The sequence below is a fragment of the Rhincodon typus genome, chromosome 14 (assembly GCF_021869965.1).
Source record: "Rhincodon typus isolate 14 chromosome 14, sRhiTyp1.1, whole genome shotgun sequence".
NCBI lineage: Eukaryota > Metazoa > Chordata > Chondrichthyes > Orectolobiformes > Rhincodontidae > Rhincodon > Rhincodon typus.
Window position 1 is genome coordinate 24,037,940 of NC_063345.1, and position 13,694 is coordinate 24,051,633.

Here is a 13,694-nt window from a genome sequence, read left to right on the forward strand (position 1 = left end):
TGGATAGTGTCTACCAACTTCCCTCAGTAAGCATGGGCTCAGAACACATCGTGTAGGAGTTGGAAAAACACCACTGTGTTAATGTTAGGGGTGCCCTTCCCTCCAAGATAAGGTCAGAAGTGGGGATGTTCACTGATGATATCACAATGTTCAGCACCATTCACGACTCCTCAGTTGCTGAAGCAGCCCATGTTCAAATGCAAAAAGATCTGGACAATATCCATGCTTGGGCTGACAATGGTAAGTAACATTTTCCCCACACAACAAAAAGAGACAGCCTAATCACAGGCCCTTGACATTCAATGGTGTTTCCTTCATTGAATGCCCAATATCAACATCCTGGGGATTATCATTGACCGGAAACTCAAATGGACTCGCTACATAAATACAGTAGATAAAGAGCAGGTCAGAGGCTAGGAGTACTGCAGCGAGCAACTCACCTCCTGACTCCCCAAAGCCTATCAACCATCCACAAGGCACAAGTCAGGGGTGTGATGGAATACTCCGCACTTGCATCGATAAGTGCAGCTCCAACAACACGCAAGAAGCTTGATACCATCCAAGACAAAGCAGTCCGCTTGAGCGGCATTACATCCACAAGCACCAACTCCCTTCAGCACCAACACTCAATAGCAGCAGTGTGTACTACTTGCAAGATACAATGCAAATAGCACCTTCCAAACCCATGACCACTTCCATCTAGAAGGACAAGGGCAGTGGATACATGGGAACACCACCACCTTCAAGATGCCCACCTGGAGGTCCTCCTTGGAGTTACCAGCCAATGGAGGCCATCAGTCTGCATAGCGGCAGTGCCAGCAGCAGCTGCTTTACAAGGTCACTGCTTATTTTGCAGGTAGACCGAGGAGGTACATCCTAGATATGGTCACTGCTTGTTTTGCAGGTAGGCCAAAGAGTTACATCCTGGATGTGGTCACTGCTTGTTTTGCAGGTAGGCCAAAGAGTTACATCCTGGATGTGGTCACTGCTGGTTAAGCAAGTAGACCAAGGAGGTACATCCAGGATGTGGTCACTGCTGGTTAAGCAAGTAGACCAAGGAGGTACATCCAGGATGTGGTCACTACCAGCTCTGCAGATAGGTCAAGGAGGTCCATCCGGGATGTGTCACTGCCAGTTTTGCAGGTAGACCAAGGAGCTACATCCAGAATGTGGTCATTGTTGGTTATGCAGGTGGGCCAACGGGTAACATCTGGGATGGGTTTCCATGGCTCAACTCCTCTTTTTTTATCTTGTGTTTAAACAAGCAATCTAACCCTCTGTACTGCTTTGTCAGCCCTGGCCTGCTGTTAATTCTGTATTTCTTCTTGTCTGCCTTTCCAACCCTTTTCTTTGGGATGCTTTAAAAATACCACAATCAATTTTAAACCCCACTCCTAGATTCCCATGTGTTGCTCCAACTTCTATGGTTTCTTCCAGCTGCGTAAGGTTTTCGGTTGAGCTTCTGACTAGCCTCCTTCTCAGCCTCTGCCCCATCCTGAAAAGAATCCTGCAATTTGGTTTTGTTTGTTTCAGACAGCCTTTGAACCAAGTAATTTCAGTAATGAAATAGGTGCTCGTCCAGGATGAATCGTAATGATTCAAGGTAATGAGCGGAAACTGTGCTAGCTGCACAGAATAATGAATTATAGTGGTCATGACAGAATTGTCAACTTGCTGCTTTTATCATTTTGTATTGTTTCATGAATGTTGAAATATATGTCCTGAGACTTGACCCCAATGATCTCAAAAGGTAGAATATATTTAAAGTAAGATCCTATAAAACAGTAAGTGTTCTTTGCAGTATAGAATATTTGTCTAATTTCTTTGAGAAAGAAACATCTGCACTTTGATTAATATGTGAACAATTAGTTATCAAAAGACTAGGGACTTCTGCTAACTTGCGTTCTGTTGAGAGAACAGCCTTATTTTCAATGAAGATCTTACTGGGGTATGATTATGAGTACCAAAAGCCTATTTATTTATGGTGACCTCACAGCTAATTCAGAGCCAAACCTGATGCTGTCCAATGTCCACATACAGAACATTTTCTGGAAGATTAGGAGAAGTTGTCGAATCTGATTGTCCTCCCTGTTTCTAATAAAGGGTTAATGAGGTCAATTATAGCATTTAACTCTCACCGCTGGTGGAGATTAGTTATCATAACAAAGATTAGATTTGAATCAGAGACACTTTGGTCCATCAACGTTTTGCCTCTCGTGTTTCCGTCTGACAAATGTAGTTTTCCATCTGTTTGCAGCATTTCTTGGATTCTGTTGGACAGTTGCAGATAATTTGGTCAATTGGTCTATGACCTTCTACCTAACTTGTTCACCTTCTCTTATTCCCTCTTGTGCATATCTCATTTCCCCTTATTCGTATCAATGTCATTTGCCTCAAGTGCTCCTTGTGGTAGTGAATTCCACAGCCCATCTCCTTCTGTGAGGAAGTATCTCCTGAGTTCCTTATCGGGATGATTGGTGTAAATTCCATACTTATAGTCCCTTTTTTGACTCCCTGTCAACTGAAAATTTTGTTACAACTAATTCTACCAACTGCCTTCATAAAACTTTGTAGAAAAAGGAATCCCAGCATGTTATGTCTATTCACATGGGGGACTTTGCTTTGAAATTATTTATAGAGCCATAGAGGTCTACAGCACACTAAAAGGCTCTCAGCTTATTGAGTATGCGCCAGTCAAAAACTACCAGCTAACTATTCTAATCCTATTTTCCAGCACTTGGCATATAGCCTTCTGTTCATTGGCATTGCAAGCCCACATCTAAGTACTGCCTCTGCCATCCTCTCAGGCAGTGAGTTCCAGATACGCACCACACTGTGGCAGAAACACAGTGAAAGCTTCATTCCTATCTGCCATATCTATAGCTGTCATAATGTTATATATTTCAATCCCCTCTCAATGTCCTCTGTTCTAAGGAAATCAGACCAAGTTTATCCAATCTCGCCTCATAACTAAGTCTCTCCAGCCCACGCCACATCTTGGTAAGTCTCCTCTGCACCCTCTCCAGTGCATTCATATTCCTCCTATAATATGCATATCAGAACCGCACACAACATTCTAGCTGTGGCCTAACCAACATTTTCTACAGTTTTAGCATAACCTCCCTGCTCTCAAACTCTATGCCTCAACTAATAAAGGCAAGTAACCCTTAGGCCTTCTTAACCACCCCTTCATTTCTCCTTTTGACAATCATTTCTGGTCCTCCCCTTAGTGTAGCAAAACTATTTGCATTGAAATGAATGGGAAAAATCAATTCTGTAGTGCAGTTAGTTAATAACATTCATTAATTGCCTGGTTTGTGAGTTACTGTGCAAAATTATCATAATGAAGAAAAATCCTACAGAGTTTGTTGGATTTGGACAAATGGACTCTTGCATCAATCTTAACACAGTGATGACGTTCCTTGTAATACGTGCATTTTTACTACTCCCAGCTTCCCATTCCAAGATTGTATGGAATTTCCACATCCTGCTTCATCCTTCCAAGCTTGTTCTACAGATCAAGATTTATTTCCACTGTTGCAAATTATCAACCTTATCCCCAATACTGCTGAGGCCCACATCCCTGTCTTCACCTTTAGGATCATCTTATCCATTCTTGTGGTCATTGGTCTCTTGAAATGGCCTACCTCATATCTGAGTGTGTGACTTCTTATCCTAGTGCCCCTGGCCAGGGGTGGGGAGAGAATATCATTCCTGCGTTCACTCTGCTCAGCTTTGTCAGAATTTTATACATTTTAGTGAGATCCCCCCTTATTGATATAAACTCCAGTGAATACAACTCCAGCCAACAGTTGCTCCTCAGAAGATAAATATGCTATCAGCCTAGTGAACATTCACTATACTGTCTCTACGGCAATTGTATTTTCTCTTGGGTAAGGAGACCAAAACTGAATCTGCAACTCCAGTTGTGGTCTCACTAAGGCTCTGTATACTGCTCCTGTACTCAAACCTCCTCGCAATGAAGGCCAACATGTCAGTTGCCATCCTAACTGTTTGCTGCTGCAGGTACACTTACTTCTAGCAACTAGTGTACAAAGACACTCGGGTCTCTTCATATCTGAATATTTCCCAATCTATCACCATTAAAATAATACTCTGCTATTCTGTTTTTTCAATCAATCAAGACGACGTCTCGGTTATCCATGTTATACTGCATCTGCTATGCTTTTATCCACTGACTCAACTTGTCTAAATCACCTTGAAGCCTCTTTTCATCTTCCTCACCATTCACACTTCCACCTAGATATGTGTCATCAGCAAACTTGGAAATAGTTTGACTATTTTGACTCGCTTATCTAAATCATTGATATATATCATGAATATCTGTTGCTGAAGCACTGATCACTGTAGTACCTCACCTCTCACCTCCTTCTACCCGCAGAAAGTGATTTAACACTATTCTTTGTTTCTTATCCATTAATCAATTCTCAATCTGTGCCAGTGTGTTATCATCAATTCGACATGCTTTGATTTTACCCACCAATGTCTTATATAGGACTTTATCAAAAGCTTTCTGAAAATTCACTGCTTCTCCCGTATGTGTACTAACAGTTATGTCCTTAAAGAAACTTGGTAGGTTTTTCAAACACTATTTCTCTTTTTGGTAAATCCAAGTTGACTTTGTGTAATCCCTTTGTGTTTTCTAAATGCCCTGTTATCACATCCTTTACACATGCTATACTCCAGCATTTTCTCGACTGCTAACTTTAGGCTAACTGGTCTGAAACTCCGAGGTTTTTCCCTCCTCCCTTTTTCAAATAGTAGAGTTTTATGTGCTATCCTGCAGCCTGCCAGGGGCATTGGCAGGGGGAATGGAGATCTCTCTGTTGTATGTGTAATACCCTAGCACAACGGACGATATTTGCAATTGTTTGAGGTTAGTCATCCCCACCCCGTTCATCACTGCAGGAGTTCCCCAGGATGGTGTCCCAGTGCAAATTTTTCAGCTATCTTATCTATCAACTTTCCTATCATAAAATTAGAAGTGGGGATGTTTGCTGATGATTACACAATGTTCAGTACCATTTATGACTCCTCAAATACTGAAGCAGTCATATGCAGCAAGTCCTGGACAACAGTCAGACTTAGGCAATAAATGGCAAGAAAATTCCACACCCACCAAATGCAAAGCAATCACCTTGACTAATGAGAGAGTATTTAACCATATCCCCTGATGTTCAATGGCAGTACCAAGACTGAATTTCTCACAGTTAAAATCTGGGAGATTACCATTGGTCAGAAAACAAAACAGGTAGGTAAATACTGTGGCTACAAGAGCAGATAGAGGCTAGGAATTCTGTGGCAAGTAACTCACCTCCTGCTTTGTTATACATCTTCTGTCCGCTGGCTACAAGACACAAGTCATGAGTGTGGTGAAATACTGTTCACTTTTCTCGAATGTGGAGGTGCCAATGTTGGACTGGGGTGGACAAGCTCAGAAATTACACCACATCAGGTTATAGTCCAACAGGGCTATACGCAAACACAAGATTTCGGAGTGTAGTCCCTTTGTCAGGTGAAGTGAGAAAGAAGCACACAGAACACAGAATTCATAAATCAAAGATCAAATGGTCACACAACTGATGAGGATGTATTAAACAAACCTAAAATGCTGTTAAATCTTTAAACCGTTAGAAAGTTTTAATTGATTAATATATATATGTAAATCCCTGAATTTCTTTGAAGTTACTGCCCTGAGAAAACTGAAGGTTTTTTCAGTGTGGAGAAGAGGTGACGATTTAGGTCAGACAATGCATGTTAGGTCTGAGGCCTTGTTTAGAATCTGTTTGTGTTTTGGTTTGGAGTCAGACTGATCTTATTTCTAAAGAAGGAATTTATAAAATGCCACATTGACTGACTGTAAATTTGTGCGCTTTTTGAAAAAATAGAATGTATCTGCAGATATAAATTTGTGTGTGTGTCTCGGAGAAAGAGACAGAGAGAGACCAAGGCATGGTATATTGGTGAAACCATGCAGATGCTATGACAATGGATGAATGGACACCGCGCAACACTCACCAAACAGAGATGTTCCCTCCCAGTAGGGGAACACTTCAGCGGTGAAAGGCATTTGGCCTCGTGTCTTCAGGTAAACATGCTGCAAGTTGGACTTCGGGATACACAACAATGAGGAGAGTCGTCAAACAGAGGCTGATAGCCAAGTTCAGTACGCATGAGGACAGCCTCAACCGGGATCTTGGGTTCATGGTGTGCTACAGGTGACCCTACCACGCTGTATACACACACACACACACACACACACACACACACACATTCTCTCTCGCATACCATATATGTATAAGTGTGTGTGTGTGAGAATGTATAGTGTAGGGAAGTCACCTATAGTGCGACATTAACCCAAGATCCCAGTTGAGGCCGTCCTCATGGGTACAGAACATGGCTTTCAACCTCTGCTCGGCGATTCTGTGTTGTTGTGTATCCCAAAGTCCACCTTGGAGGCTGTTTACCCAAAGATCTAAGACTGAATGTCCTTGAACGCTGAATTGGTCCTCCACTGGGAGTGAACATCCCTGTTTGGCAAGTGTTGCATGGTGTCCCTTCATGTGTCCATTTATACCATGCCACAGGGTTCTCTCTCTTTCTCTCTCTTTTTCTCTCTTTCTCTCCCTCTTCACCGCGCCCCCCCCCCCCAACCCCCCAAGTCAGTCAATGTGGTATTTTATAAATTCCTACTTTAGAAATAAAACCAGTCTGGGTCCAAACCAAAACACAAACAGATTCTAAGCAAGGCGTCACACCTAACATGCATTGTCTGACCTGAAATGTCACCTCTTCTTTGCACTGATAAAACCTTTGGTACTCTCTGAGCAGTGACTTGAAAGAAATTGGTGGATTTACATATACATATTAATCAATTAAAACCTTCTAACTGATTAAAGATTTAACAGCATCTTAGATTTGTTTAATACATCTGAATCTTTGATTTATGAATTCTGTGTGCTTCTTTCTCACTTCACCTGACGAAGGGGCTATGCCCTGAAAGCTTGTGTTTTCAAATAAACCTGTTGGGCTGTAACCTGATGTGGCATGATTTCTGTACTTTTCTGGATGATTGCAGCTCTAATGATGCACTGGAAGCTACACACCATCCAGGCCAAAGAAGCCTGCATGATCGACAGCCTATCCACCACATTGAACATTCACTCCTTTCAACACCATGTACAGTGGTAAGTGTGTACCATTTACAAGGTGCACTGCAGGAAACTGCAAGGCACGGTCAACAGTGGCTTCCAAATCTGTGACTTCTGTCACCTGTGACTTCTGTCACCTAAAAGGACTAGGGCAATGGATTCACAGCAACACCACCACTTGCAAGTTTCTCTCCATCCTACCGTGAAACTATATCGTCATTGCTTCACTGTCGCAGGGTCGGTATCCTGGAACTTCCTAATAAATGGGTGGGTGTCCCTACACCCCACTGACTGTAGCAGTTTGAGAATTGGCTCAGCACCAACTTCTCAAGGGCAGCCAAGGAGGAGCAACACATGGTGGCCTTGGCAACGACATACATATCCCCTGAAACATCCCTTTAAAAAGAATTGTTCTTAGAATCTCTGTCTTATGTCAGCCGTATGCAGAGCAGCTTAAATAGAGCTTTACAGAGATTAGTGGATATTTCCTGAGAAATGTCTGAGCTGGTGAGGAAGAAATTTACTGATCTTTAGTTGTCAAAGTATTTTACACATTTTGCTTGGCTTTACAAGTTCTCCTTTGAGATTGTTAACAAAGCTGAAGTGACAGAAAACTGTGCTTTAAAGTGTCCTTAAGTGCTTCAGAAAAGCATTCTGAAACAAATTACAATGCTGACCCACGCAATCAGTTACAAGGTCAGATGACTAAAAGCATGGGCAATGTTTTAGGGAGTAATAGAAGAAAAATAAGGTAGAGAGATGGATTATTCAGGGAGGGCATTCAGAAGCTTGGCATGCGGCTAATGATGTAGTCACCAATGGTATAGAAATCTTGGGGATGCTCAAGTAGCTGAAATTAGCAGAGTACCAATATTCTGAAGAATTGTGGGACTGGTGAATGTTACAGAGATTGGGAGATGCCAGACTAATAAGAGATTTGCACTGTGCTTTTTAACTGCATATGTAGGTTGAGCATGAAGGTATGGGTAAACAGTCCAAGACACTGACTGAAAAGTTTTGAATGAGCTCAGGTTAATGGAGGGCGGCAGGAGTATTTTAAATTAACCAAGTGTGGAAGTAATATAGGTTTTGGCAGCTGAAGAGCTGAGTTGGGCAGAGACGAACGATGTTACAGTCGTCACAAAACAGAAGTTGCTGGAAAAGCTCGGCAGGTCTGGCAGCAGCTGTGCAGAAAAATCAGAGTTAATGTTTCGGGTCCTGTGACCCTTCCTCAGAACTGGGGAAGAGTCACTGGACCCAAAACTTTCTGATGAAGGGTTATCGGATCCAAAACTTTCTGAAGGGTTACCAGACCTGAAATGTTAACTCTGATTTTCCTTCACAGGTGCTGCCGGATCTGCTGAGCTTTTCCAGCAGCTTCTGTTTTTTGTTCCTGATTTACAACATCCGCAGTTCTTTCTGTTTTTAATGTTGTAGTCGTCCTCGTGTCACTCATGCAATGAACAGTTGGATGTAAGGAAATGTGTAGGGATGGGATCAGAAACCTCCATACTCTGGACTATGTGCTTTCTTGATCTTATTTATCAACTTACAAATTTAAGCATTGACCCCAGCAACATAGCATCAAAATCTGGCCATTTACAGTAAACTGTACTTGTATCTCCTGGCAGCATCAAAAAACAAACTGCAATTATACCTTTGTCACCTACAGTTTCTTCTGAACATGCAGATTGCATATTAAGTTGTCTGTTTTTCATTAAACTGACAGCATTCAAAATAGATGCCTGGACAGTGTTTCTAACTGGCATGTTTCATCTTCTCTCTAACAGGCAGACATGCTGAAGATATATTTGGTGAGCTCTTTAATGAAGCTAACAATTTCTGTATGCGAGTTAATTGTCTTCAGGAGAGAATTGATTGTCTGGCAATTAAAGTCACTCAACTGGACTCCACTGTGGAGGAAGGTGAGTGAACTGGGAAAGTGGGATACAGACCGATGCAAACTAGAAAACACTTATACTGAATTGTGTCGGCAGGGTTTTGTGCACTATGTTGTGTGTTGGCCAATGAGATTAGCCAGATTGATTGCATGTGGCCAAAAAAGCATGATGAGAAAAAAAGAAGCTCTGAAAAATTATTAGAAAGCACAATTGGGAGTATAAAGAAGGGCAACTTTTATTCATACTAGGCCTGAAAAGTTCTCTTTGGCTGGTAATACTATTTCCAACCTTTTCAGACTAAATTGCTAATTATGTTTATAGACTTACTTTTGCATACAAAAATGAATTTGGATGAAGAAGAGATAACACAGGGTGGAGCTGGTGGAACACAGCAGGCCAGGCAGCATCAGAGGAGCAGGAAAGTTGACGTTTTGAGTCGGGACCCTTCTACAGAAATGAAGAAGAAGAGTCCCAACCCAAAACATCAACTTTCCTGCTCCTCTGCTGCTGCCTGGCCTGCTGTGTTCCTCCAGCTCCACACTGTGTTATCTCTGACTCCAGCATTGGCAGTTCTTACTATCTCTTTGAATGATGAAGCTTCTTTTCCCATTTGATCTCAATCTTTTAAAATACAAACTCTACTGACATTTCAGAAATAGTTTTTTAAAGAGCGTGAGTAAAGAATTGAAGAACACATATTAGGAACTTGTCACAACACATTTTGTCAAAGACATCTATACTCATTCGTAATTGCACATTGGCCAACCTTCCAAGTTCACAGATCAGACTTGTTTCGTAAAATGACAACTTATTACATTTACAGAAACCTATTTGTATTCTTTCTTTTAACAGTCAGAACTTGTTGCTTACTCCTGCTGTACTGACTTTGGGGAGCAATTATTGCTGTGACAAATTTATAAATGTGATCTTACCTTCACGATAACTGACGAATGGCAAGAACTCTGTCTCGAAATCAACATAATCTCAAATCTTCTCTTGGCAGATAAGATAATATCAAAGTAAATCAACTGACTTTGCATAAAATTGTAGTGGTTTTTGGTTCTGGACCAGACGGTTCAAATTGCAACATGGGAAACTGTGAACTTGCGCTTCACCAATGTTTTTGTTATGTGCCAACACCAAAAGTAATGAAAATGTGTCTGCCACCTGCACGCGGTCTGACCTATCTTGTTGGCTCTTCATGCCCTCCAATGTACAAACAAGGCAAACCTTTACAGGTTCAGGAAGCTAACCTTTCAGCATTTTCCATTTCCTTGAAGATAACGTTTGGGTCAAAAATCTTGCGCAATGTTTGACTGCTTGATGACAAGTTCAATGTGTAATTATAACTTAATCAAGAAACCAATAAGAATTAAGTTCATGGTTTGCTTATTTCTCAGAACAAGATCTGTCAAAATTGAGATTGTTAAATTAAATATTTCAAAATGATATAGTCTCACTAATTCATGTTGTTTAATCTGATTTTTAACACTGAAATGTCGCTGCTGTGAATGGTCTTTTTCCTGCAGCCCTATAACAAGACTGCTATATTTTGGGTCCTTTCAAGCCATCTTCGCATAATTTATTTCTATATGTACATCCTCAGGGTGTACAGCCCTCCAGGGTTAAATTCCAACTCTCCGTACTTTGGAGACCGCCAATGATTGCCACGATGTCTACATAAACATTTGACAATACACTCACGAAAATAAATCACAGCTTGAGTTCATATAGCACTTTTTAATGTGGCAAGGAGCTACTCAGAGGCACGATTGTACAATATGAAGGATTTAATGTCTCTATTTTGGTATGAGGTACAATCTGGATTTTTCTACCACCTTTATAGCAAACAAAAACTCCAAGGCACTTAAGAGATCACAGAGATCTGTGGTAGTGGGTAGATGGTGGATAATGATACTGCCTCTAACAATGACACCAGCTAAAATAGGAGGACAACTGTTAAAATTTAGACTGAGATTCTGCCTCCAAGCTTGTGATCCCTCTTGATATCCTGACCTTCATTTTAGAAAGCCCTGGTTTAGGACCTACACATAGCTATCTGTGTAGGTGAAAAGAAGGGTGATATGCAGAGTCCAGATCCTGAAGAACTTGAGACTACGACGGCACTCTAAGGCTCGAGGAGGTAACAGAATTGGAAAGAGGAAAGTCATGAAGGGTTTAAACGTGAAAATGAAAATTTTAAATTGGAGTCATTGGGCTACTCCGAGCCAACAGAGGAAACCAAGGTTAAGAATGATAGGCCAAAGAGACTTGGTGCAGGATAGGATATTTGTATTAACTTTTAACATGGACAATTTTATGGTGGATGAAGAATAGGTGGTGGGTTTCAAAATATTGGAATAGTCAGGTTTAAGGATGACGAAAGCGTATATTACTGTTCAACAGAAAATGGGCTGATGCATGAGTGCAAGCAAACAGAGTTATGGAAATGGAAGTAGATATGAGTTGTTATTAGAGGGTCAGATGTTCAACAGCGGATCGAAAAAGATGAAGTTTGGTCATACTCTCCTTCACTTGACTAGTTGAGGAGAAGGATGGAAGCAGGACCAAGAGTATGGTGTTTGTATCAGAGGCGAAAGATGATGGCTTTGATTTTCCTGGTTTTAAGAGGAGGAAATTGTGTGTGATCCAAGAATAATTATGTTACGGTGACTGACAGTTCAGTGTCATCAGCACACATGATTAAACTGACATACATGTCAGAGTGAAATCAGAGAGCAAAGGGTAGTGGAGATATTAACCTCTCTCCTGAAAAGTTTGTGGATGCTGGAATGATTGAAACTTTCAAAATTGAAGTCGATAGTTTTTTTTTGGTTTGGTATGGTACAAAGAGATATGCATCAAAAAGTAGTAAATGGAGCTGAGGTACAGGTTTGAACTGAATGTAGAACAGGCTTGATGGGCACAATGCACTGCCTGTTCTGATTTTTCTACTTTCCCATGTGATACTGACTGCTAATGGTTAATGCAGCTGGTGTTAGACCATTTTGAAAAGGGGCTAGCTGCAGCAGGTGTTTTACAGACTTCTATTGGGAGTCACATTTGAAAGTAATATCCTGCCTGGGAGCCACTCTGTGGTTTGCAGCATCATGATGTGTCACAGAGGGGAGATCCACAGATGTCCTGCACTGTGGGGCTTTGCTTTTGATCATGGTTTGTCTGTTCGAAAGCAAATATCTCCCACCTTTCCTTCATTTTGGAAACAGCAGCCAGCACCCCGCAACAGCAACTGTGAAAATGAATTTGCCCTCGGTGATGCTTCCTCCCCTGTTTCCACCAAATATACAGTCGATGTGTTGTAATACTGAGTAATGTCCTGTAGATCTCTCTAGCTGTATTCTTCTGCTTACGAATGCATTTGTGCCCGCGCACTCCCCTACAGCTTGTTAACACAGGATATTAATTCTGGTAGAAAGCATTTATCCTCAGCTAAAAAGAACAGTATATAAAATGAACCCTGTCTGAGGATGTATACGGGTAAATAATTAATTTTCTTATGATATCAACTGGTATGTTAAACCTGTAGCCTTTGCTGATTTCCTGTAAACTTGGTGTGCTTGGATATTATCTGATTTATATATTTTATATACGTGCATTATTTAAGTGAGGCCCGGTTCCATTTCTTGCTGGGTTTGTCACTGACTACAGGCGTCCACCACATCCTCCCTGCCCTCTTGTTGATATCAAAACTGTGGTTTCTGGACTGTTGTATCTAGTAGAGGTAGGGGAAGGTGGTCAGCATAAAGGCTGGGTACGGCTTTATCTTGATTAGTTAAGCAGCAAAGATAACTGAAATTTCTATCTTGGGCATAAGAGCTCACCAAGTTTTCACACTTCTTTTTAGAGGGATGAAGAAGGCAGGTCAATGGATGTTTAGCACTACACCTGAAATCCCTTCAGAAATTTTCACTTCAGTAATTGAGAACATTTTCTATGTGGTGATGTTTTTAAAAATATAAAAATGGAAATGGCCAAAGCGGAGTGATTATATCAGAACCAGGAGAGAGGAAAGGTGCATTAAGGTTTCCAAAACTCTTCCTGATAACTGGAAAAAAAACCTTTGTAGAGTAGAAGAAAATGTCAGGGGAGGAGGAGGAGAGAGATAGAAAATAGCTAATCTACTCAGCAACTAGTGGAATGAGTAACTTGTTAGATGGTTTAAATCTCATTTTGATGAGGTAATGAACGCCAATTGGAAGATTGGAAGAATGAACAAAGATATTCAAGCAAGTGATAGATAAATATTTAGATTTTAAAGGCAACAAGTGGTATGGGGAGAAAATAGGAATATGACAATTAGGTAGATAATGAGCCGTGGTAATATTGAATGGTAGAGCAGGCTTGATGAGTCAAATAACCTACCCTGCTCCTATTTTCCACGTTTCTATAATTCTAAGATGGTGTAAACCATAGGAAGATCCCAGAGAAAGAAAATGGAGGAAAAAGTGCATACAGTTTAAAGTGCAGAGATTAAGTCGAAAAAAAACATGCTGTAGATCTGACAGTTCTGCAAAGAATTGAAAGAGAGAAAGATGTTGAAGGGAGGAACAGAACTTAATTAAACTTGAAAAGCAAAATATCATGGATTCTGGAAATCTGA

At 41.0% G+C, this 13,694-nt stretch overlaps 1 protein-coding gene across 1 annotated transcript in view; it reads left to right on the forward strand.

Moving 5' to 3' along the window:
- LOC109910391 (wiskott-Aldrich syndrome protein family member 3-like) overlaps window positions 1-13,694 on the forward strand; it is a 97,015-nt gene that overhangs the window by 49,156 nt on the left and 34,165 nt on the right. The window contains exon 5 of the mRNA XM_020513103.2: window positions 8,963-9,097. Within this exon, the coding sequence (XP_020368692.1) occupies window positions 8,963-9,097 (135 nt within the window). The remainder of the gene's footprint in view (window positions 1-8,962; window positions 9,098-13,694) is intronic.